The following is a 24343-nucleotide window of genomic DNA, read 5'->3' as shown; positions in this document are numbered from 1 at the left end:
CGGGCAGCACAGAAGCTGCGCCAGGGACAAAAACCACGGGGAGCGCAAGCCAGAGCACAGCAGGGCCTGCTTCACTGTCCTCCTCGGCTGCCCTGCGAGTGGGGTGAAGTTAAAGCCACTGGCGATTTTTCAGGAGAGTCACCACACCCCGTGAAAAGCTACCCGCCAGCGTGGTGGTTCACTGTGATAAGAAGGGGCGGAGGGACCGTGATGTCATGAGATTGTGGATAGATAGATGTTACAGGGCCAGGCAGGGGGTTCTTTTCACAGAACTCTCTGCTGATTTTCGACGTCACGATTGCTCACAAAGAAGAATATGTCCAAAATTATATCAACGCGGCTGGTGCCCATTTAGCAGTCATTCCCGGCAGCCTGACCCGTAAGCCACAGCCCCTAGATACAGCAGCCAAGCGCCCCTTTATGACGTTGGTGAGAAGAGAGCGGGATGAATGGCTGCAGCCGGAGATTCACCAGTTTGCACCCTCAGGATGGCTGAAATGGGACCGTCACAGAAATCTGCAAATGGGTGGCTTCTGCCTGGGGCAGAATAACTCCAGACACCATCCGCAGTGCAGTGGCTTCCGAAAGGCTGGGATCTCGTGCCGGCAGATTGCAGATGACAAAGACAAAGACCTCAAAGGCAGGGATGGTGACATCGGCGTAGAAGTCCCCAAAGGGCATCCGCAGACGGCTCTGAGGTATCGCAGCGCCGGCAGTGACACAGGCTTGGACTTTGAAGAGCTTGGGAACCAGAGGATGGTGGTGGTGACGAGTCAGTAACAAAAACTGCCTGTTTTAAGATGAAAGCCCCATTTCTTCTCCCGATTTCTAGTTGCTGATTTTCAAAGACGAATTAAACAGGTGCCCGTTAAGATTTGCGAACGCACTAAAAGACACCATGCGTCATTTTATGCCTAGGGTCACCTCTTAGCCATTTCCAGCTCTGCATTCATTCATTCTCCGTGAGGTCAGCATGGCGCCCCATTTTCATCACAAGCCTGTTTCAGCTCACCATTGGGGGTTGCACGCGCTCTGGGGAAAGACCGACTTTCAGTGAGGTTTTCGTGAGATGCGTTGCAGCCCAGGGACCTTGCAGCCCTGTTGCTTCCGTGTGTGAAAGTACCATGTGCGGGGATGCTGGCGCCTCACCATCTCGCGCCTCAGTATTCTCTTCTAACCATTGGCCCTTTCAAAACTCAAGAATTAACGGCCACTTCCAGTAATTTTTCCATTCCCAATAGTCATTAGCCCTTAATCTCCCAGTTGGTCAGGTTCCACCCACTCACTTCTGCTGCTGCTTCTATTTTCAAGGTCACCCTGGTGTTGATCCGTGTTATCGCTGACCCTCTCTGGCCTCTGATAAAGTTCCCGCCAGAGAAGAGTGTTCTCCGGTTCTGAGACGTTCTTGAAGTGCCGGCGCACTGTTAGGCTTTCCAAGTTGTAACACCTGTGTATTCATGCCCTCTCCGGTTCAGCCGCTGGGCCAGTGCAAATTGCTGGTGGCAGAAGCCGTCCAGCAAGCGCTTCCCCGCTCGGTCCCGCTCCATGGACTTGTATTCCGGTGACATAGGCCGGCACTAGGTGGCTCTCTCGACCGTTGGGCCCCTGGGAACTCTGACCTACAGATTCAGGGCTTACCGTCTCTTGATTGGGGATCACCCATACTTTCAGCACCCGCACCTGCTGGGAAAAAGTCAAGGTTAGACGACTTGGGGAAGAACTGGACCAGTGACATCAGAGTCCTCCCCACCCACCTGTCCACAGATGCCCCAGAAAGGACAGGAATCTATCCCTTCCTAATCGTACAGTGAGCAGACACCCATGAAGACATGTGAGCAATCCTTCGTGTCTTTATCTCCCCCCCCCCTTAGATGATAGGTTTTCCACTGCCTTTTCCCATCTCTACTCAGCTCTGAAGGTGGCATACGGTATGGCATGTCTGCTTAGTAGGCTCTGTCTTGGCCCGTTGTACCTCGTGGGCTGTCTGTGTGCCCTCTGTGCGGATGAAATACAGCTCAGTGGCCAATACGTGTGCACGACCTTGGGTCTAAACCCTTGAATGGTGTCAGTATGTGCGTGCTTACCTCGCCACTAGCCATGCACAGCCAGTCGGGAGTAAGTACCCTTTGTGAGGACCCCTTCTCAGCCCACTATGGGCGGGCAGTGCCTTTGTTTCCTGGGCCGTACAGAGTTAAAGAGATGCTGTGGGCACCAGCACTTTGCAGCCTTTCGCGTGGTTTCAGTCAAAGCGGTTACTCCCCTTTTATCCATGAGACTTTTATTTTACACTGTTTCAATGGACTGGGTAATTCTAATGGTTTTAAATGTTTTCGGTTGTAATGGTATCTGCTAGAGGGAGTGTGTCCCCGTTAGACATGATATCCAGACTAATAAATACATGCGGGTAAGGGAGTTGCAATTACTATATACAAGATCTGATTTAAATCTTCCAATTCTCATCCAAATTTTTGCCTCAGACCCATAAACTTGTGTATCATCCCTGCTACCTAGTCTAACTATTGGCTCCTTCAAGATTTTATTGCACCAGCAGACAAATGTTAATCTCAGATAAAATCGACACCAAAGCTAATGACAATGAGAGGCAAAGAAGGTCGTTTTGTAGAGATACGTGGGTGTCGAACTCAATTCATTCCAAATCTGTGTTTCTTTTTTTTTTTTTTCTCCCACCTCCGCCTCTGGAACCAAATCTCTGTTTCGATACCTATAAGTTTGAGAACTGAGCACATTTTTTCCATAAGAAAAAATGGAAAATAAATTAATTGGTTTTGAGGCCCCGAAATTAAACTTATAGAGATAAATAAATCGTAATAAAAGATAATACTAGATGTCAATACATTGCTTCCAACTAATGATCAATCAACTAGAAAGAAAATCAACAAAGATACAAAAATATTAACACAATCAACTACCGTGTTTCCCCCAAAGTAAGACATCCCCTGAAAATAAGACCCACTTACAGTTTTGCCTCTTACTGAAATAGAAGGCATTCCCCCGAAAATAAGACCTCCCTAGTAATAAAGCCTCTCCTGAACATAAGGCCTCCCCAATAATAAGGCCCCCCAAAGTTATGGTACTCTGGACTCTGGATTGTAGAGGCGGGCGCCGCCGCTGCACAGCTCACTGTTGGCCGCAGCGCAGCCGGAGCAGACAGGAAGTGCGAGGTCTCTTTTAATCAGAGAGCCCGCGCTGCCGCCAGGACAAGCCGCCGCCTGCTGCTCACTCTGCCCTGATGGAGTCTGGCTGACTCACAATTAGACAGGGAGTCGCTCAGGGCAGGAATCGGGCACATTGTGTGGACACACAGGGGTGACTGAGGTAGGGGGGATGCCTGGTGAAGGTGTCCACTGGCACAGGGGTTTGGGGAAGGGGATCACTTAAAATGACACAGGAGGATCAGAAGGGGTTACAAAATGGTAATCCCCCCTCTGCTTCTCCTGTGTTGATTCCCCGCTCTGATCCTCCTGTGTCATTTTAAGTGGCCCCCCTCCCCCACCCTGATACCCCAGTGTCATTTTTTTATTTTACCCCTAGACATGAGCGCAAAAAGAAAAAGCTACTCCATGGAGTACAAGAAAGGAATCGTGGAAGACTCTTGGGGCCAAAATCTGACTGCTTTCTGCAGAGAGAAGATGCTGAGTATCCGATTGGTCCGCAAATGGCGAGCGGAGTATGGTCACCTCAGTGAGCAAGTGGACAAGGGACACGCTAAGAAGCGCAAGTGCGGATCAGGTCGGCAACCACTGTTTTCCGAGCTGGAAGCCCTGATCTGTGAGTGGGTTGCTGACAGGAGAGCTAAGGCTTTGGTTGTGAATGGGCCTCAGATTCAAGAGTTTGCCCTTGCGATGGCACCACGGTTTGACATCGCCCCCGGACACTTCAAAGCATCACAGCACTGGCTGGATAATTTCCTTCAGCGAAGTGAACTGTCTTTAAGAAGATCCACAACTGCTACCGTACCGTATACAGGTAATCAATTTCCCTTTTTTTTTTTTTTTGCTCAACAATAAATGTGTACCGAATTCTTCATGGAAAAATATAAGATATCCCCTGAAAATAAGACCTAGCGCATCTCTGGGAGCAAAAATTAATATGAGACACTGTCTTATTTTCGGGGAAACGGTATGCACATTACTCAGGGTTAATTAAGTAAATGCTCTCTATATTCACAGTCCCTTAAAACCATTAAGCTTTAAAAACAAAAGTATAATCCTAATAGGCTAATGCCTAGATATAGGAGACCATAGGATGGAAATGAACAGCCCCTGTCAGTCTAATGACATCAATTTTAATCTAAGGTGATATTGAGAACCAAGGGGATGGGTAAGGCCAGTTTTTCTTCACTTCTGAGGCCTCTTTGCATCAGGCAGCTATAACTTATTTCACAAAATGAAAGACCTAACAGCATTCATGTATTTCAGAAATCTACCTTATTAAGCCACAAGAAGAGTAAGGTTGAATCTAAGTTAGAACCTAAATAACATGACAAAAAATATTTGGAAATTGTCCACGTTAAAACACATGTGATATCTCATTTTATCTACAGAGACCAATCAAGTTCAATCTGTTAAAAAGGAACAAATACAAAGAAATGCATTTGGTCAGTCAAGATGAACCAAAAACACTCTGTTAAAAGACATAGGTGGTCCTTATATTCCTCTGTCCAATACAAGGGGGTGTTTGACAAGTCAGAAGATGGAAAGAACACGGCAAATATAGCCACCCCTCAATCGTCTTGTTGCAGAGAAACTTTTATTAGTTCAGAGAAAGCATGTGAGAGCTTGTTACTCTTGACCTCAAAACTCCTTCCCACAAGTCATTAGATTGATTGATTGGTTGGTAGCTCGAAATAGCAAACAAAACTCCAGCCATTGACCTCCAACTGTCAAGTGCACCATTTAGCACTGTTACTCCAGTTAACAGGATGTTTCAGCAGGAGGACACATTCCAGGATTCCCCAAATTCTAGTCAGATCTCCACATGTGTACACCATGAAACTAAACAGAACCTTGAAGGCAGTCAAACTAGTGATGTTGTTGTCCTTGTAAAAGGTGAGACGCACTGTCCCTAATTCGAACCGTTTCTTTAGAAGAGACTCATGTTTTTGCAACGTAACCCGAACATGCGCTCCTCGAAGAAGCAGCGTGAGTGCTGGGGAGAGGGGCCACGGCACTCAGTCCTTCTTGGCAGCGGCCTTCCTCATGGCGGCCAGCACGTTGCTCAGCTCCTCTCTCTTCCTCTTGACCCGGATATGTGTGCTCACCCGCTTCTTGAACTTAAGCGCCCTCTTGTCCTTGGAGACCTTGAGCAGCTCCGTGGCCCATCGCTCGTAGGGTGCGAAGCCGCACACCTCCCGGATCATGTCCCGCACGAACTTGGTGTGCTTGGTGAGGCGCCCATGGCGGCAGCAGCGGTTGTGCCTCGGCTTGCTCACGTTCTTGGTCACCTTGTGGCCCTTGCCCAGGCCTACGGCCATAGGGGAGCACACTGCCATGGCTGCGACTCTTTGATGGCCACCATGCCGGAAGCACAAGTCACTTTCTGATACCAAACGCATAGTGTTTTATCGCATAGACAACTATTCACAAAGTTACAAAAGTGAACAAATCAGACATTGTGCTTAAATCATTCAGGTACTTCTAGTCAACAGGAAACAGGTCAATCACTATCCATGTTCAAACAATTGGCTGAAAACTGAAAAGATACATTTGAGTAATAAAGTATCCAATTACAGACTCTCTGAACTTTACATTAACATTTACAAAGCAAGCAGAATGTTAAACAGTTGTCTTCAGGCTATCTAGTTTCAAAGATCACCTGAAAAACAAGCACACATTGGCCCCATCCCACGTCATTCTGGGGCTAAAGCATCGGCTCTGGGTCCTGGGTAACAAGGACAGTGCCTGGCACACAGAAGATGCTGGGGAATGAATTAGCAAATTCATGCACAGATGTAGGTAGGGGCCCATGATGTACAAATGTTCAAAGCATGAATTTCACAAGGCATTCCCAGGGGATGACAGGCCATCCGATTGTCAAGCATAAACCACAGTCTCCACCCCTTTGGAGGTCGACCGACCCTTTCAGAGAGGTTGCCCTATTCATCAATCACAGTAGCAAAATGACAGTGATGAAGTAGCAATGAAAATAATCTTATGGCTGGGGGTGGTCACTGTCGCGTGAGGAATTGTGCGCGGCATGAGGAAGGTTGAGAACCGCTGCTCTAGAGCAATGTCATGCAAGTGCTAGGGAGGGGGGGGCCTGTGGACCAATTACATGTGGATCTGCATTCCTTTGTTGAACTATTTGTATATCTGCAAAACAGTGAATTGCTTACTGTGACTTCTAGCCAAAGGTTTTGACTCACACAATGATTTGGTGGGACTATGCAAATAAGGTGCATTTGGCCCTGTAAGTGTGGATTGGACAGCTTGCTGGAAATGCAAATAAGGTGCATGGGATCCTTATGGGGTGGGGGCGGGGGAGAGCCATGAAAATAAAGAGGCCTGATAACATGATGGTTTACACGTTGGGCTGTTTGTCTTTTCTCCTGAGGCCGCGTCCTCCCAGAAACACAGGGACAGTTCTGCCAGGCCCTACAGGGTTGCTATGAGTCAGGATTGACGTGGGTGGCAGTGAGTTGGGTTTTAGAGAATTAAAACCAACTATCCTCCAGGCAGCAGGGAGGAATCTCGTTACTATGAAAGGAGTTAGGAGCAGAGAACATCCTTTGGACCTAGGAGCTCTGTGCTGAGAGCATCCAGGAGACAGACAGACAGCTCCAACCCTGGGCAGAGTGCCGGATGGTGGAAAGGAGCAGCAGAGATGTGGCGGTGACAGAGGCAGCTGTCCCAGGTGTGGTGTTAGGTGCTGCAGGGGGGCTTCCTGGTCTAGGAGGTGATCCGGCTGACCAGTCAGCTGGAGCACCTCTGGGCACTTGCTCGTGGAACTAGGCTGGAAGAAGTGAGCACCTTCAGGTAGCAGGCTTACTGGCAGAACAGGGGCCTCTGGGCACTTGGCAGTGGAGTTCAAGAGTTTTGTAGCCCTGTCACACAGGGCAGCAAGCAGGTCGGAGGAGGTCTTAGGACTCTGAGATGCCAAAGGGCCAAGTAGAGGCCTGCTAATTGGCACAACCAAAACCTATCCTGAGCGACTCAACACAGAATTGTATGTAACCTGTTAGTTCCCTAAGAATGAGTATCATCTGTGGGTTCTGTTATGGCCATTAAAATACATGATCAAACCCAATAAAGAAGTGGTGAGCACTATGGGGAGTGTGTGTGTGGGGGGGGCGGGGTGGTGGCTGGTGTGACAGGTAGCAGAAGATTGGAGAGAGGAGATGTGTTTAACACTGTGTCACAGGGATCACAGGCTTGGGCGGTAGAATGCCGGCAACGGCATCCTTCCCCTTGTGAAGTTAGATGGAGTGCTCCAGTACCACCGGGCCACCATTTTTTGGGGGGGGGGCACCATTTTTACAGCTATTTTCCTGAGCACCCATTTCTAAGTGGACTGCGAGCAACCCACTCAAGGGCAGCATCTTTAGCTTTGAATGCTGCAGGATGAGAGAGTGTGTTGGGGTTCATCCAAGAACCACAACTTAGGTAGGCCACCGTGGTGGAGTATGACACAACATGCAGTTACACAGCAGTGAACTGGGAAGGGGGGTGCGCGTAATAAAATTGGAAGTGAGATAACTTTATCCTGGAAAGGGAAACTGCCCCTCTTTCCCTCTAAAAGCCTATTAGCACTCCCGAGGACGCATCCACGATACTGCGTACAGTTACCACCCAGGATTGGCTTCGTGGTGACCAGGACGTCCCTGACATGGGCCTGGTCGATAAGCTCGTCAAGGGAGCCCTCACCAAGGTAACACTGCCACTTTGAAACAGTGCGGCAATCCAACAGGCTTTGTCAGATCTATTGACAAAGCTTCCTGCATAGGTCTCACGGCTATTAAAACAGGATCAAACCCCAAACCATAAAAGATGATGCATCACACGGGAAACGCAATGGGTGGAGAAAATAACTGTCCAGAAGGAGATTTGTAAGTGGCTTCTTAAAAAATGAATGTAGCGCCATTGATGGAGCTGCCGCAGAGATCCCTCTGCAGCGTACTGGAGGTTGGTGGACCAGGGAAGCTCCTGCCGGCCCCTACATAAAAGGACGAAGCAAATCCGTTCTAGTCAGGAGAAATTCCATAATGGGAAGTCCTACAGGAGACCTTTGGGGGAAAAAAAAAAAAAGCAGAGGTTCAGTGAGGTCATTAATATAAGGATTGACAAAAAAAAAAAACCAAACCCCCAAATGAGGAGCTGATACCAAGGGCTCAAGTAGAAAGCAAGTATTTGGAGAATGATGATGGCAACAAATGTACAAATGTGCTTGACACAATGGATGGATGGATTGTGATAAGAGTTGTACAAGCCCCCAATAAAATGATTAAAAATAAATAATGATTCATGAGGGGGCCAATATGTCTGTTCCAGCTATCTCCACTGCACACCCACACCCACGGCAGGGGATTCCAAGACACTCCCACGTGTGTGGCCCAGGAACAGGGAGAGGTGCCCCATGCACTGTAATTCTCAAACCTCAATACAATCTTTTTCTCTTTTTAGATAGATCTTCATCTCTCTGAACTGAACTTGTATGTCACTGGACCAAGTTCAATTCAGTTTTACTATTCCTCCCTTTTCAGCCACTCAGACCAGTACTTAGATCTGAGGGGCAAGGAATCGGGAGGAGGTTTTATTTGGGTTTTTTGTTTTTTTTTAGCTATTCATTTAGTTCCTCTTAAATCCTCCACTCTTTTGGTGCCCCTGCACCCCCCACCTCACCCCGCCCCCTTCCGCCCCTCTTCTCTGCTTTCCACCCATCTGTCTGCTCTTACTCTCCCTGTTGGCACTGTAGCATAGGGCTGCTAACCATTAGGTCAGCAGTTCAAACCCACCAGCTACTCTGTGGGGGAAATAAGCAAGAATGGTTTCTGCCAAAATAAGCAACCAAGGAAAATCACAGACGGCCAGCAAGGAGGAGGGGGACCTGGGAGAGTCCCCTTCCAAGTCCAGAGAAGAATAGGCACGGCCAAGACTCTTTCGAGAACATGTAGCCTAGAGAATCGTGAGTAAAGCACGTCTGTTCTCTGCAGCAGCCGCTCCGTGGGGCTGGGATGCCAGCCCTGGGGAACGAACACAGTATTTCTGTGGACAGTGAAGTCCGTCCGGCCCAGCAACGTTAGGGGAGTGCGTGACCAAGCTGGCGTGACAAGGTATACGTAGTAGAGGACACGTAAAGCATCCTTGAGGGTGGGTCATGTCGGAAGAATTGACCCAAGTATTTAGGGCAGCTATTTTATTTTATTGCTGAGGACAAATGCTGCATGATTTTCTTTTATTATTTTCATGAAGCAATTTTATTTTTACATATATATTTTTTGTCTAATTATTTTATTGGGGCTCATCCAACTCTTACCACAATCCATACATCCATCCATTGTGTCGAGCGTATTTGTACAGCTGTTGCCATCATCATTCTCAAAACATTTGCTTTCTACCTGAGCCCTTTGTATCAATTTTTACACATTTTTATAATATCAACGCCTCCCCCTCCTTTTTTTTTTTTGGTCACCCCACACTCTTCCCCTGTCCCTGTTCCCACCTCTGTCCCTGGCCGCCTCCTCGTCATCATCAAGGTCTTGTCTAATGGCGTATCAACCACATTGCTGCTCCTTGTCCCTTGTGGCAATGGGGATCTTGAATGTCAGTCTTGGGAAGGCTGGCCACGTTTATTCAGCAGAATGTCTTCTGGCTTTGTCCGTGGTTTGCAGCGTCTGAGAGAGTTGTCGTCGTTTTTGTAAAATCCCAGAGCATGACTGTGCCTGAGCTTGTGCAGCCATTCCATGGTTGCGTATTTGCTCGTTTCCGAGTTTTGTCGATCGTGGAGATCGCTGCAATAAAAACACATGTGCCCATGTCCGTTCATGTTATTGTTTTCATTTCTTTGGGGTACCGTATATAATCATGCGTAAGCCGAGGTTTTCAGCCATTGTTTATGCCGTTTTTGTGGTACAATTAGGTGCCTCGTTGGCTTATACTAGAGTGTATATGGTATGTGCCCAGAAGAGATTGCTGGAGACATTACTTGGATTTGCATTTACTGAAGGAAGTGCCAGCACGATTCCCATAGTGGCTGTACAACTCCATAGTCCCACCACCAATGTAAAAGTGTTCCCATCTCTCCAGCTCCTCTCCGGCATTAGTTATTTTCTGCTTTATTGAATTTTGCCAGAAGTGTCGATGTGAAGCCATAGCTCTCTTATTGATAATAATCTCGAACATTTCTTCGTTGGGTTGGTGGCTGCCTGTAGATCATCTTTGGCAAACTCCCTCGTCATGTCTGATACCTGTGTTTCATTGGATTAGCTGTATTTTTCTCATTAAGATGTAGTTTTCTATAGATTTTGGAGACTAGCCCTTTATCTGATTATTACTGAATAATTTTATCCCAATCTGTGGGTTCTCTGTTGACTCTTGATGAAGTCTTTGGTTGTGCATAAATGTCATTATTTTTAATACGTTCCAGTTTGCTAATTTGTCTCCTCTAGTGTGAATAACTATCATTGTGTTCGCTGTTGTGTTACTGCCTTGTATTAGGGTCCTTACATTTGTCCCTATTTGTCCACGGATGGTCTTAATAAGCGTGTGACGTCTGTATTTGGGTCTTGGATCTGTTTGAACCAGCATGTGCACATGGTGTCAGGAGGGGTCTTGCTTGACTCTCTTGGCAGGTCAAGATGCAGTTTTCCCAACATCACTCATTCGAGAGACTTTCTCTTGCCCATTTCATGTGCTTTAGTTCTTTATTAAAAAGCTAGGTATCTAGAAGTACTTAGATTTATTTCTGGATCTTCAATTCTAACCCATTGTTCTTCATCAATATCATCGCCCCAGTACCGGGCTGTTTTGATTACTGAGGCTTTTAAAGTTTTAAGATTGGAGAGTGAAAGGCTACCTACTTTGTTTTTATTTTGCAATCATTTTATGTACTCTAGGTTGCTTTCCTATCCATATAAAGTTGGTAATTAGGTTTTCCGTTTCTCTGGAAAAATGGTGGTGGAATTTGGATCGGAGTCACATTGAATTTGTAAAGTAATTTTGGTACTGTTGACATTTTAACGTTATCTAGTCTGCCTATCTAGGAACATGGTTACTTGTTCCATTGGTCTAAGTTTCTTTTGGTTTTCTAAAGGACTATTTTGTAGTTTTCTTTGTGTGTGTCTTTTGTGTCTCTGGCAAGATTTATTCCTGAATATCTTACCTTCTGTTCAGTTATTGCAAATGGTATTGTTCGTTGGCGATCTTTTAAAGTATCATCATACTTAATATATAAGAATCCAACAGATTTCTATATGTTGATCTAACAGCCCGCTGCACTGCCAAAGTTTTTCATTAGTTTGAGCAATTGTTTAATTGAATTCCTGGAGTTTTCTCTATATATGATTACGTTGTCTGCAAATAAAGAGATTCTTATTTCATTTGTGCCGATGTGGATACCTCTCATTTCTTTCTGATGTCTGAGGGCTTTAGCTAAAACTCCGCGTATTAAATAAAAGTGGTGATGCAGGGCAACCTTGCCTACTCCTGTATAAAGACGAAATTATTTCAATTTCTCTCCATCGAGTGAGATGCAGGCAACTGGTTTCACATACATGGCTTTTATTATGCTGAGAAATTTCTTCTACACCTATTCTGTTGAGTGTTTTTTATTTTTATCAGGAGTGGATGCTGAGCTGTATCAATTGATACATGGTTCTTCTTTATTTTATGTTGTGAAGTATATTGTTTTTCTAGTACCCTGTTTCCCTGAAAATAAGACAGTGTCTTACATTAATTTTTGCTCCCAGAGATGCGCTAGGTCTTATTTTCAGGGGATATCTTATATTTTTCCATGAAGAATTCGGTACACATTTATTGTTGAGCAAAAAAAAAAAAAAGGGAAATTGATTACCTGTATACGGTACGGTAGCAGTTGTGGATCTTCTTAAAGACAGTTCACTTCGCTGAAGGAAATTATCCAGCCAGTGCTGTGATGCTTTGAAGTGTCCGGGGGCGATGTCAAACCATGGTGCCATCGCAAGGGCAAACTCTTGAATCTGAGGCCCATTCACAACCAAAGCGTTAGCTCTCCTGTCAGCAACCCACTCACAGATCAGGGCTTCCAGCTCGGAAAACGGTGGTTGCCGACCTGATCCGCACTTGCGCTTCTTAGCTTGTCCCTTGTCCACTTGCTCACTGAGGTGACCATACTCCGCTCGCCATTTGCGGACCAACCGGATACTCAGCATCTTCTCTCTGCAGAAAGCAGTCAGATTTTGGCCCCAAGAGTCTTCCACGATTCCTTTCTTGTACTCCATGGAGTAGCTTTTTCTTTTTGCGCTCATGTCTAGGAGTAAAATAAAAAAATGACACTGGGGTATCAGGGTGGGGGAGGGGGGGCCACTTAAAATGACACAGGAGGATCAGAGCGGGGAATCAACACAGGAGAATCAGAGGGGGGATTACCATTTTGTAACCCCTTCTGATCCTCCTGTGTCATTTTAAGTGATCCCCTTCCCCCAAACCCCTGTGCCAGTGGACACCTTCACCAGGCATCCCCCCTACCTCAGTCACCCCTGTGTGTGCACACAATGTGCCCGACTCCTGCCCTGAGCGACTCCCTGTCTAACTGTGAGTCAGCCAGACTCCGTCAGGGCAGAGTGAGCAGCAGGCGGCGGCTTGTCCTGGCAGCAGTGCGGGCTCTCTGATTAAAAGAGACCTCGCACTTCCTGTCTGCTCCGGCTGCACTGCCGCCAACAGTGAGCTGTGCAGCAGTGGCGCCCGCCTCTACAGTCCAGAATCCAGAGTTACCGTAGCTTTGGGGGGCCTTATTACTGGGGAGGTCTTATTTTTGGGGAAACACGGTAGATGAAGAAAAAACCCCACTGTAGTGTGCCACTTTACTGAAAAGCTTCTTGGAAATGGAAAAGGAGAGTTGTGGTGTTTCTAATACCTAAGGTAAGTCCACAGTCTGGGTGCTACAGGCCCAGTTCATCCACACAGGTTCCCCAGCGAAACGCATTGAAGCACAGCTCAGCAGTCCGCGCAGTGGCAGCAGACAACACACAGGCCTTCAATTACAAGGATACTTTTTGTGCCGTAGGTTTAAAAAAAAATGATTTTGAGGTCAGGGCGCTTATCAAAAGTTTATCGATACTCAAGTTGACATCTTCCCCAATCATTGAGCCCCTGCAATTGAGTTTAAGGAGTACTGTCCTACACCAGCCAGCCGCTTTTAGATGGATCATGTGTGTCAAGGAAGGTCTCCAGGCCACCAGCTTCATCCATGAAGAAATGGGCCTGAAGGGCAGAAACTGGTGGGCGAACACCTGGAAGTCCCTGCGGATGTTGGCAGTCACTGACGCTGGGTGCTTGACATTTGGTTCGGCTGTTTCATGGTGAAGCAAACCTTGGGGCCTCGGCGCGAGGAAGGCCAACGAAGATGCTTTTTATATGGGAAGAGTTGTAACTGGGGATGAGCTGACGGGGTCTAGAGGGCCCGGTGCCCTCAGAACAGCGGCTTCCCCAGAGAGCTGCAGGGCCAGATCCATCCCGGGTCGAGAGGTTCGCTCAGCAGGTCTGGGCAGCTTGTTTGGGGGCTGGCTCTCAAGGGATGATCTTGACCGATTTTCTTAGAGGATGCAGAATGATCATGGGGGCTTTCCGTAAGACCTTTTGAAGAAACTGAAAAGGGCATTGGTAGGACAGATTCCTAGAAAGTTAGACGGAGGGAACCCCACCCCCACCCCAATAATGGGCTCGGAACTCCTCCGACCAAGGGCTGTCCTGTGAGGATGTCATGGGAAACCCTGTGCCTTTCGCCCACCGCCCTGATCTTGCACCCACGTGGCTATGTTTTGTGTCTTTGCCTGCTTTTAAAATTTCTATTGTGGGGTGGGTGAAGGTTTACAGAGCAAATCCATTTTCCACTCAGCAATTCATACACATACAGTCTGTGTCCTTGTTTGTAGTTCCCACGACGTGACATTGACTTACTCTGCTTCCCTGTGTTTCCTGTCTCCATCCTTCCTTTTCCCCAAGGCTTCCTGCCTTCTGAACTTTGTCCTTTCCATCAAATGGTTCACTGGTGTAAGGTGTGAGTACCTCACTAGCAGTGTCTCTTCCCTTTATAGACCTCTCTAATTTGAGGGTAAAAAATTGAACCATTTTTCGCCCTGAAGAATGGGTTCCACTCACTAGTCTGTATCGTACCAATACACCTGGTCTTCTCTATGATTTTGAGTTTTATTGCACATTTTCCTCCCACTCTGTCCTGTTTGAATGTCATTCCTTACAGAGTGGTCCTGGTAGCTGGGCACCAGCCCGTTCTTAGGGTCTCAGAGGCAGAGAGGCCAAGTCCATGGCTAGACTTCTTTTTGTCTCTAAAGCCCAGCATGTAGAAGAAACACAATTTGAGATTTTCATATTAGCTAAAAATTTCCATGCACAAAGTCCCTAAGTGAATCCTGACAGTGGCTTTGATTCCTGCCTCCCCCACTGGTCAGAGTTGCTTATCAAAATCACGGATCAAAGGGATGTGTCTGACTTGATAGGAAAGACTCAGAGTCGGGAGCTGTTGTCCCGTTGCGCTTGGTGTTGACATGCACGAATGTGATACACACATTTAGGATTTCCTTGCATCTTTGCTTGATTAAGTTTGAAAGCATGTTATCGTTTAGAACCAGTGCTACCCTTGGGTACCAGGCAGCAGGTTTGTATTGGGGGCAGCATTTCAGTGGAAAGAGATAGACACCTCCCCCCACAGGCCCACGATGATTGATGGTCACATCTGGGAATGTTCTTTGGGACTCTGAAGTAGGGTGACACACGGGTATAAAGGGAAGCCTATTGATCTGAATGGTACCTACTGACTCTGCTTTTTATTTTCAGGGCGGCCATTCTTATACCTAATAGAGGCACTGAGATCACCTTAGTAAGATCACCCTTTATCTTAACGAGTTCACAGATTTTGTTGTTCACAACGTTTAGGCAGAGTTTCAGCCAAAATAATGGTAGTGGGCCACCTGCCATTTTGAGGGACAGGAACGCTAACGGGGTAACTCCCACCTGCATGGGTCGCAGTGACGGGTCACACCGAGTTGATGAACTCTGGTCACTAGCCTGTTGTTCAGCGCTGCAAATAGCCGATTGCTCATCGACATGTGGGCTACTGACGGATGGCGTCCACGGGATTTGCTCCCCACCAAATAATGCGTGTGCCCCCGTTTCATGTCTGTGGCCCTGGGCCTTTGGTCCCGTAAGTTTTTGTGTTTGTCGAAAGCACGTGGCCTACAGTGACCCAGCCTCCCTTGTTGGTGGTTGAGCTTTCTACCCGCACAGACGTCTTCATGCCGGCTCGCTCTCTCGCGTTTCGTACGTCCCTGTGCAACGCGAGGTGGCTCTAAAAGACAGAAAATCCAGTCCACTTCCAGCCTGCTCTCGTGAGAGTTGGGCCCTTTGCTGGGGGCGGAAGGGGAAATTGGCAATGACTTCCCGCCCGCTTAAGCAAACTAAGGCTCTAGGACATCCAAGTCGGAGGGAGCTGGGCAGTCTTTCCTTGAGCCCCTGCCCACAGAGGAGAAGTAGGACCAGCCCAATGGGAAGTCCGGTGATGGCGACAGCACCGACCTAGCGCACTGCCACCGCCTGTGAGCGTTGGGCATCTCCCAGGCCGGGGCTTCGGCCTGACAACGACAGTTTTCTCTTTCAAGATGATGATTATTCTCCACCGACTAAAAGACCAAAGAGCAGTGAGCCGCCACAGCCACCAGTGCCCGAACCCTCCAACGCTGGGAAACGGAAAGTGAGGGAGTTCAACTTCGGTGAGTTCCTCTTCAGAAAACTCTCTCTCTCTCTCTCTCTCTCTGTGAAACTGATTGGGAAAAGTACAGCTTTGGTTTGGGGGAGAAAAAAGCCTTAGCACGCCTTACCAGTTGCCGGTGCCCCAGCGCGGGGTGACCCACCCACCCGCGTCAAAGTAGAACCATGCTTCCCGAGGCCTTCAGGTGGACAGTGTGCTCCTCTGACGTCATCGCAGCAGGTGGACTAAATCTGGGGACAGAAACTGGTGACGGTTCAGTTCTCTTTGAGACCTTTTTTACTTATTTCCCCTCACACACTGGTTTCAATAGAAGCCCTGTCCTTCTGTGATCGGTGACTATCACGTCGCATCATCGTCTGGGTTTGTCGTTTCTAGGGGTTCCCTTGTGTGCCTACCAGAGTTTCCAATTCCCTCCATTATGAAGGACACAACCCCTGAATGGTTCTGCTCTGTGAAACTGCCAGTTACTTCGTTGACCATATGATACTTATACTTATATTATTTATGCATTTGATTTAATACATCTCAGCTAGTTGTAGATTCCATTGGAAACTCAAAAAGAAAATAAAACAACGTTACTGTCAGCTAGTGAATTATGACTCAGCTGACAGGACCGGGTAGGACTGCCCCTGTGGGTTTCTGAGACTGTCACACTTTACAGGAATAGAAAGCAGCCTCTTCTTTCTACTGGTGGTTTTGAGCTGCTGACCTTGCGGTGAGCGGCCCAATGCGGAACCACTATACCACCAGAGCTCTCCATTCCACTGGAAAGGGTTCATATTTTTGGAAGCTATTTTTTGTGACACATAGCTTGAGAAAATAGCACCTTTAAGTCATCACATAGATAATAGTGTTTGAATGTTCTAACTTAATTTAGTCTCAACATCATGACTGGGTAAGCGTGGAATTTTACAGAGTTGATATGTATTCAGCGTGCTATTGTGGAAGCTGGAGAGAGAGAGAGAGTGTGTGTGTGTGATTTTTATTTCTTCACAAACTAGACGTATTTTGTAGGATGGCTCATAGGTGGTCCTGAGAGGCTTTAATTTAATTTTATTTAATTTTTTGCCTCTGTCCTGCAATGTTTAATCGAACAAAATAAGCCACCCTGGTGGTGCTGTTGGGGAAGTCTGGGACTGTGAAAGGCAAGGTCGGCGGTTCAAAGTCATCGCCGAGCCACAGGAGACCGAGGAGACTGTCTGCTCTTGTTCAAATGCGTAGCCTCGGGAACCCTACGCTGCGTCGCCGGGAGTCCCAACGGACTTGGCCGCAGTGCCTTTGGGTTCATTTTTGGTTTATTTCTACCTTCTGCTTTTCAGAATATAATCCTGAAACCATGACATGCTGTTTCCTTGAACTAACTCTGAAAACCACAAAAATGGGAAACGTTGATCAGAAATAATAAAGTTTATAGGCTGAGGCGGACCCGTGAAGATTTGAGTGTACTCTGTAGCACACGTGCCCTCCTTGTTGGGGAGTGGCTCTGGGCAAACTGTGTTAGTGACCCCCAGTGGGACTTTATTACCAAGAGTGAACTCTTTCTCCGTTTTCAGAGAAATGGAATGCTCGCATCACTGATCTACGGAAACAAGTTGAAGAACTGTTTGAAAGAAAATATGGTATGTCGAAATCCCCACGTTCGTTTACTACTAACACCTCGTCCCTAAGCTTGTAAACAATGGGGCGACTGTCCCCTGTTCAAGGACATCATGGACAGGGCCACTTTGGCCAGTGGGTTGAGTCTCTTCTTGCATACGTTTGCTTTTAGAAGTTACATCATAGCATCTGTCTAGCCATTGTCAATTGTCCTTGCTTGGCAGGTTGCGACAAAGCGAGCTGAGAGCTCTATGCGTTTTTAGACTTTCACTGTGACAGAGCGAATGGGTTCTCCACCCACAGCCCCAGACACGCTCTTTGCCGACCCTGCTCATAAGCCCCACGAAGCAACAGCCCAGCGCGGGCCTGCTTCCTCCCGTGGTTGCCGGGCCGCTGGCTCTGCTCGTGTGCCCGCTGCTGCCTTCGGAGCGATGCTTGTCGGCAGAAGCTGCCCGTTTGGTCTCTCAGGGTGGATTGAGCCTTCTGTCCCTCCCTGTTGCGATTGTGTCCTTTAGAGACTTGTCTGTTGTTTTTCTGAACGTTGGCATTTAAGAGTGGGCTCCGGCCAGCTAGAAGGCTATGTAAGGGTCGTAGTGGTGGGAGGAAACAGAACAATTTTGAATGAGCCCACTTTATTTTCGAACTGGTTTCGGGTTGCAAATCCAAGGTTGCAGAAAGCACGGTTCTCATACGTTCCAATCTCCCCTCCTCTGCCGACCCCTCCCCACGGTTTCCCCATTCCTGCCTCTCCAGTTCCTGGGCAGGGTTCATGACAGCTCATGGCCCAGTGCTGACCCTTTGCAATGAGTCAGAGTCCCTAGTTGCCACTGGGGTTCCCTCTGGGTGGTGACAGCATTTTCCACATGAGGTTTGAAGTCCTGTTAGTGCCTTTGCCAGAGTTCTTTTTTTTTTTTTTTTTAAGAATTTAAAAAAAGAAATCATTTTATTGAGGTTCATACAACTCTTATCACAGTCCATACATACATCAATTCAGTAAAGCATCCTTATACATTAGTTGCCCTCATCATTCTCAAAATTCGCCCTCCACTTGGATTCCTGGAATCAGCTCATTTCCCTTTTTTCCCTTCCCCTCTCTCCCCAGCCAGAGTTCTTTACATGAAGTTTTTAACATGAGAAAGCACACCTGGGATTCCTTACTTGAATAAATTAAAAATGAACTTCCTTCCTCCACTATGGGAAAGAGCCGCGTCTTCCTTAGAGATTGGAAGTTAGAGGAAAGTCCTGAGGCATCCAGGACACTGCACAGAGTGCCAGTCATCTCCTGAAGGTCTGCTTGGCAGGTCTCATTTCCAGTCTCTTTTTTTGTTAGAGAGAAAAGGCGTGGTTTTGGTTTTTTGACTTGTTTTATTGGCTTATGCTTCACTTATCATAGAGTTCAATAGTTCAGTCACATCAAGATTTGTGCAGTCATCACCACAATCGATTTTTAGAATAGTTTCTCCTTACACCCGTTGTTGGTGCCACCCCCAGCCCCGTGCCCTGCCCAGTTACTCTCTCTGAAGCTCCACCTACCCTGGATTTCCTGTACAGAAATCACGCACAGCACAGGTTGGAATCAAGCAAACCGAACAACAATGACTAGACAAAAATAGGAAAAACTCAACCAAAAAGGAAGCAGGAAATATTAAAAACCGGAACAACTTCAGGGTGCGTCTGCAGGAGGATCACATGATAAGGTCTTACATTGTAACCCAGCTATAACGGCCTAATCCCCTTCACATGCTCTCTGTGAGCCCGGCTGTTCACATGCCTTGACAGTGGTCAGAAGGGGTTCACCAGTAGCTTCACCCATGTGTGGACCCCACAGACGGATTTGGGGCTTCCGCTGCCCACCAGAGCCTTGTGCACATGGGCGTTCTCAATCTGAGCTGGGGTAGCATTCCCGCTTTCAGATTTAGATTTCAGCTTGGACACACCTTGGATCAAGCAGGCTGGAGTGAAGAGAGAACACGTTTCCTTGTGGTCAAAACAGACCAAACATTTGGCAATTCAACTCCCCCCCCACCCCCCTACATGTACACCGGATCGGTGTTGGATTTGCCCATCATGCTTTGCAGCCTTCAGCCCTGTCTGTTTGCCAAATTATTTCACCCCCGTTGATAGACTCTCGTGATCCCTAAGCTCAGACTCCCCCTTTCTTGTTATCGCTCACTTGTGGTAGGCCACGTGTGCGTCTGCCTCTTCCAGAGGATGTCATGCCAGTGTGTCATGCAGTGTTTTGTGACCAACGTCTGTCCACGCGTGGTTTCTTCCGGCAGGCAGAGGATACTCATCTGTGTGTATCTCTGTGCCACATTTTGTTTCTCCCTTTCTTTGCTGGTGGACATTTTGCCTGCTGGGCGTCTCATTACACAGACTATCAGTGTGGGCATTTCTGTCTGTATTTCTGCTTTCGTGTCTCTGGGGAACGTAGGAGGAGATAGCTGGGCCACGGGGTGCTTTTTCGGCCCAACTTGTTCCAGCAGCCATGCCACTTTGCATTGCCACCAGCAATAAAGGTTTGTCTCTTCTCATTGGCATCTATCACGGTTATTTCTGGATGTTGTTTGTGTTTTGGATCCTTGCCATTCAAATGCACTTGAATCCTTATTACTGTAGGTGACTGTTTAGCAACAAAGCTGTTCGATTAAACACTTGCAAAAAGTGGAGCTTGTTTGAGACCCCTTGGATGAGCAAGACTGGGCGAGAGGAGTCTGAGTAAACTTGTCCCTCTCTTGGGACCTCTCGGGCTATGGCGGCAGCACCTTTGCTGGCCGAGGTTCAGGGCAATGCATCTTAGAACCCCCACGATGTTCCCCACACAAGCGCCTCTGAAATGCTGGGCTGCGCACCTGCTGTGCCGTCCCTGAGACACTGCCTCCGTTGATCGTCAGATGGCGCCTTCGTGTGGTGGACCTGTCGAGGGGCCCAAGTGATGGCATTGCAAAATCCTTTTTATTAAGAGAGTCTCCAAACACAAGCAAAAGCAGGGGCAGCAAACCTGCCAAGTGTCCGTCGCCCCAGTTGGGCAGCACCTTGCCTCTGGCCTTTCATGTCCTCTCCCTTCATGCTTGGTGACATAGCGGTGTTTCCCAACGCTCTCCAGCCAGGCGTACTGTCATTCACTTCTCCGGGGGTGCGGCTGAAAACGGGGCACAGGAAGGGGTGGCTTTTGGTGGCTTCCGTGCTGTTGTCACGGTGTGTTTTACACTCGCCGGATGGAAATGTTCTCTGTTGTGTGTGACAACCGGGCTTTTTATCGTCACCAAGACCGCCTTCCTCCCACCTGGCTGCGGAGACTCCTCACACCTTGGGGCTTGTGTTGCAGCTGTCAGATTCTTGGCTAAGTGAGGTCTGTGGTTCAGGAAAACCTTCTGCATCTGTCACTTAAAAACCATGCTTTGCACGTTCTACAGTCGGGCCTAGAGGTTATGTTGTGGTTAAGCTGCTCTGACAGTTATATACATAAATAACTTGAGAATTAACCGGGTCCTCCCAGGGTTCGGGTCGAAATGCACAGTGTTTCTACATGACAGTCCCATCGCGGATCCGTCATTGCCGAGTGGAGCCGTTTGATTATTGGCCCGGTTGCTGTCCTTTCCCTTTTAGCTGCTTTGTGCGCTAACGATCGACGTGGCGGCAGCCATGTCACGGTCGAAGAGGAAGCCCACGATGTTTACTTCAGCATCTTTGCTGATGTGTCTCTCCCTCCTCTTTTTCTTTTGACCTGGAAGCTCAAGCCATCAAAGCCAAAGGCCCCGTGACGATCCCGTACCCCCTCTTCCAGTCGCACGTGGAAGACCTCTATGTCGAAGGACTGCCCGAAGGCATCCCTTTCCGAAGACCCTCCACCTACGGAATTCCCCGCCTGGAAAGGATACTGCTTGCGAAGGAGAGGATCCGCTTTGTGATTAAGAAGTAAGGCTCTTAGACCTCTTACTTGCCTGTTCTCTTGGTTACTTTTTAGGGTTCTGTTCTGGTTGCTGGGGGTGGGGGTGGGGGAGGGAGAAACCAACTTCCCCCCTTACTGGAGAGCTGGGTTTGCTGTAAGCACGCGGGCCCTCTCCCCTGCAGGCTGGGTCTTTATACTGGCCGAGGCCCCGGGCCAGAGTTCGCTGTCGAAGCACAAGGCCCTGGTGGGTGCACACACAGCTCGCCTGTCTTTTCAGACGGCCGGCTCGTGGGCTGGAATGGTAGCCCCCATCCGTGTCTTCGTTTTGAAGTCTAAGGTTTGTAAAGCAACCCTCGAAAGCACGATGACTGTGAAATTCAGTATCAGAAGAGTGAAGCAATGAAAGAATGGCTAGCAGAGTAATTGGACAGAGTTCTACAGATGTCTTCGTATTGCTTTTCCAAGCCTGGCAGGTCGGGTGACAGAGCTGTGCGGCTGGGAGAGGTGATGCTCCCCTTTTCTCTAAAGGCAGCTTCCTCGCTCAGCGTCACACTGTCTCCTACTCTCAGTGACAGGCCAAGACAACCAAGACGCAATTTCAGCAAGCGTAGGGTCGGTGCAAGCCTCCCATGGTATCCATCAGACAGATGGACTTCAAAGGGGGAACGACTGGAATGTGTAGTGATCGAGTAAGCTAGCGAATAAATTTGTTAAACCAAACTGTTTCCGGTCAGGGCTAGGAGAATGTCAGTCTTGCCAGGAAAAGTCATGCCGATTATAAACGTGGCAGCAAGTATGAGACCAAAGAAAGAAAACGTAGCCCCGATCTAGTGACCACTAACAAGCATTAAGGAAAATTGAAGCACTAGGCAGGATAAATTAGAGATCAACAAAGATATATACCGAGTCACATGGTAACACCCCAGTATCCTAGTCATAGGGGGCTGTCCCAGTGCCCTGCGGATACAGGTGCAGACGTTCCACCGGGGCCCAGAGAGAACAGGACCCGGGCCATCGGGCAGGTTCTGTATCCACAGAAATCGTCTTCTTGTTTCTCATGTGCACGTGCTGAGCATGTCACACGGTCGTCCCTGTGTGAGGATGTTTTCATTCTCCAGAGACGTTCCTGAATGTCTGCTTTCCACACGTCGCAGGAAAGCATTCTGCAGATTTCCCCCCAAGGGCCATGTCGTTGGTCTACGTATCACCCTTGTTTGTTCAGAAGTGCGAGTGTAGATTTTTGACCCACCGTTAAGTGTACTACTTCACAGTCGCCTATCCTTGTCCCTGTGCCATGTCAGAGACCTGTGGCGTAGAAGCCCGTGGCCATGTCCACCGTCTCTAAGGCTGCTGATGACCTAGGCGTGGCTGACCTGACCTACTCCCCTTCGCGCTACGAAGTGAGTCCCAAATAGCAAAGCGGAGGGAAGATGAGATGGTACAAGTGCTGTGTTGTGTTAAACGATGTTTATGGGCCACTTGGTTATTGAGAAACATAAGACGCATACAGCTGGTCCCAACTTTCTTTTTTTTAATTTTAAAAAATCATTTTATTAGGGGCTCATAGAACTCTGACACAACTTTGACACAGTTGTGTCAAGCACATTTGTACATTCGTTACCCTCATCATTCTCAAAACATTTGCTCTCCACTTAAGCCCCTGGCAGCTCCTCATTTCCCCCCCTCTCCCCGCTCCCCCCTCCCTCATGAACACTTGATAATTTATAAATTATTATTTTGTCATATCTTACACTGTCCGACATCTCCCTTTACCTACTTTTCTGTTGTCCGTCCCTAGGGAGGAGGTCACATGTAGATCCTTGTAATCAGTTCCCCCTTTCCACCCCAACCTCCCTCCACCCTCCCGGTATCACCACTCTCATCACTGGTCCTGAAGGGATCATCCGTCCTGGATTCCTTGTGTCTCTAGTTCCTATCTGTACCAGTGTACATCCTCTGGTCTACCCAGGTTTGTAAGGTAGAATTGGGATCATGATAATTTGGGGGTGGGGGAAGCATTTAGGGACTAGAGGAAAGTTATATGTTTCATCATTGCTACATCGCACCCTGACTGGCTCGTCTCCTCCTCGAGACCTTCTGTAAGGGGATGTCCAGTGGCCTACAAATGGGCTTTGGGTTTCCACTCCGCACTCCCCCCTCATTCACTATGATATGATTTTTTTGTTCTTTGATGCCTGATACCTGATCTCTTCCACACCTCGTGATCACACAGGCTGCTGTGCTTCTTCCATGTGGGCTTTGTTCCTTCTGAGCTAGATGGCCACCTATTTACCTTCAAGCCTTTAAGACCCCAGATGCTATATATTTTGATAGCCGAGCACCATCAGCTTTCTTCACTACATTTGCTTATGCACCCGCTTTGTCTTCAGCAATCGTGTCGGGAAGGTGAGCATCATGGAATGCCAGCTTAATAGAACAAAGTATTCTTGCATTGAGGGAGTACTTGAGTGGAGGCCCAAAGTCCATCTGCTACCTTAATACTAAACCTATACATATATGCACATGGATCTATTTCCACATCCTCATATATCAATATATTTACATATGTACATGCTTTTATTTATACCTCTATAAATGTCCTTTGCCTCCTAGTTCTTTCCTCTATTTCCTTTTTACTTTCCTCTTGTCCCACTATGATGCTCAGCCTTCATTTGGGTTTCAGTAATTCCTCTGGGTTACATTACCCTTGATCAAGCCCTACCAGGCCTCCTATACCCTCCTCACCACCGATTTGGATCACTTGTTGTTCCCTTGTCCCTGGGTTTGTTAACACCACTTCCTCCCCCCCCCCTCCCCCTCTCCCATGTTCCCCCGGAATTGTCGGTTCTGTTGTTTTCTCTTCCAGAGTGTTCATCCAGCCTATCTTATTTAGACAGACCTGCAGAGATAATAGCATGC

General features: G+C 47.9%; 1 protein-coding gene across 12 annotated transcripts in view; it reads left to right on the top strand.

The window, feature by feature from the left end:
* Nucleotides 1–24343, top strand: part of GTF2I (general transcription factor IIi) — a 109295-nt gene that overhangs the window by 61474 nt on the left and 23478 nt on the right. For 8 of the 12 annotated variants that reach the window (XM_075564846.1, XM_075564844.1, XM_075564842.1 and 5 more), the window contains 3 exons: nucleotides 15827–15937; nucleotides 17490–17555; nucleotides 21267–21450. In XM_075564846.1, the coding sequence (XP_075420961.1) occupies nucleotides 15827–15937; nucleotides 17490–17555; nucleotides 21267–21450 (361 nt within the window). Of the gene's footprint in view, nucleotides 1–3552; nucleotides 3988–15826; nucleotides 15938–17489; nucleotides 17556–21266; nucleotides 21451–24343 lie in introns of all 12 variants that reach the window. The other 4 variants (XM_075564836.1, XM_075564837.1, XM_075564835.1 and 1 more) reach the window with 1 other exon arrangement.

This window comes from Tenrec ecaudatus, chromosome 12 (assembly GCF_050624435.1).
Source record: "Tenrec ecaudatus isolate mTenEca1 chromosome 12, mTenEca1.hap1, whole genome shotgun sequence".
Classification (NCBI taxonomy): Eukaryota; Metazoa; Chordata; class Mammalia; order Afrosoricida; family Tenrecidae; genus Tenrec; species Tenrec ecaudatus.
The sequence above is the reverse complement of the archived record's forward strand: the minus strand, read 5'-3'. Positions and strand labels throughout refer to the sequence as shown.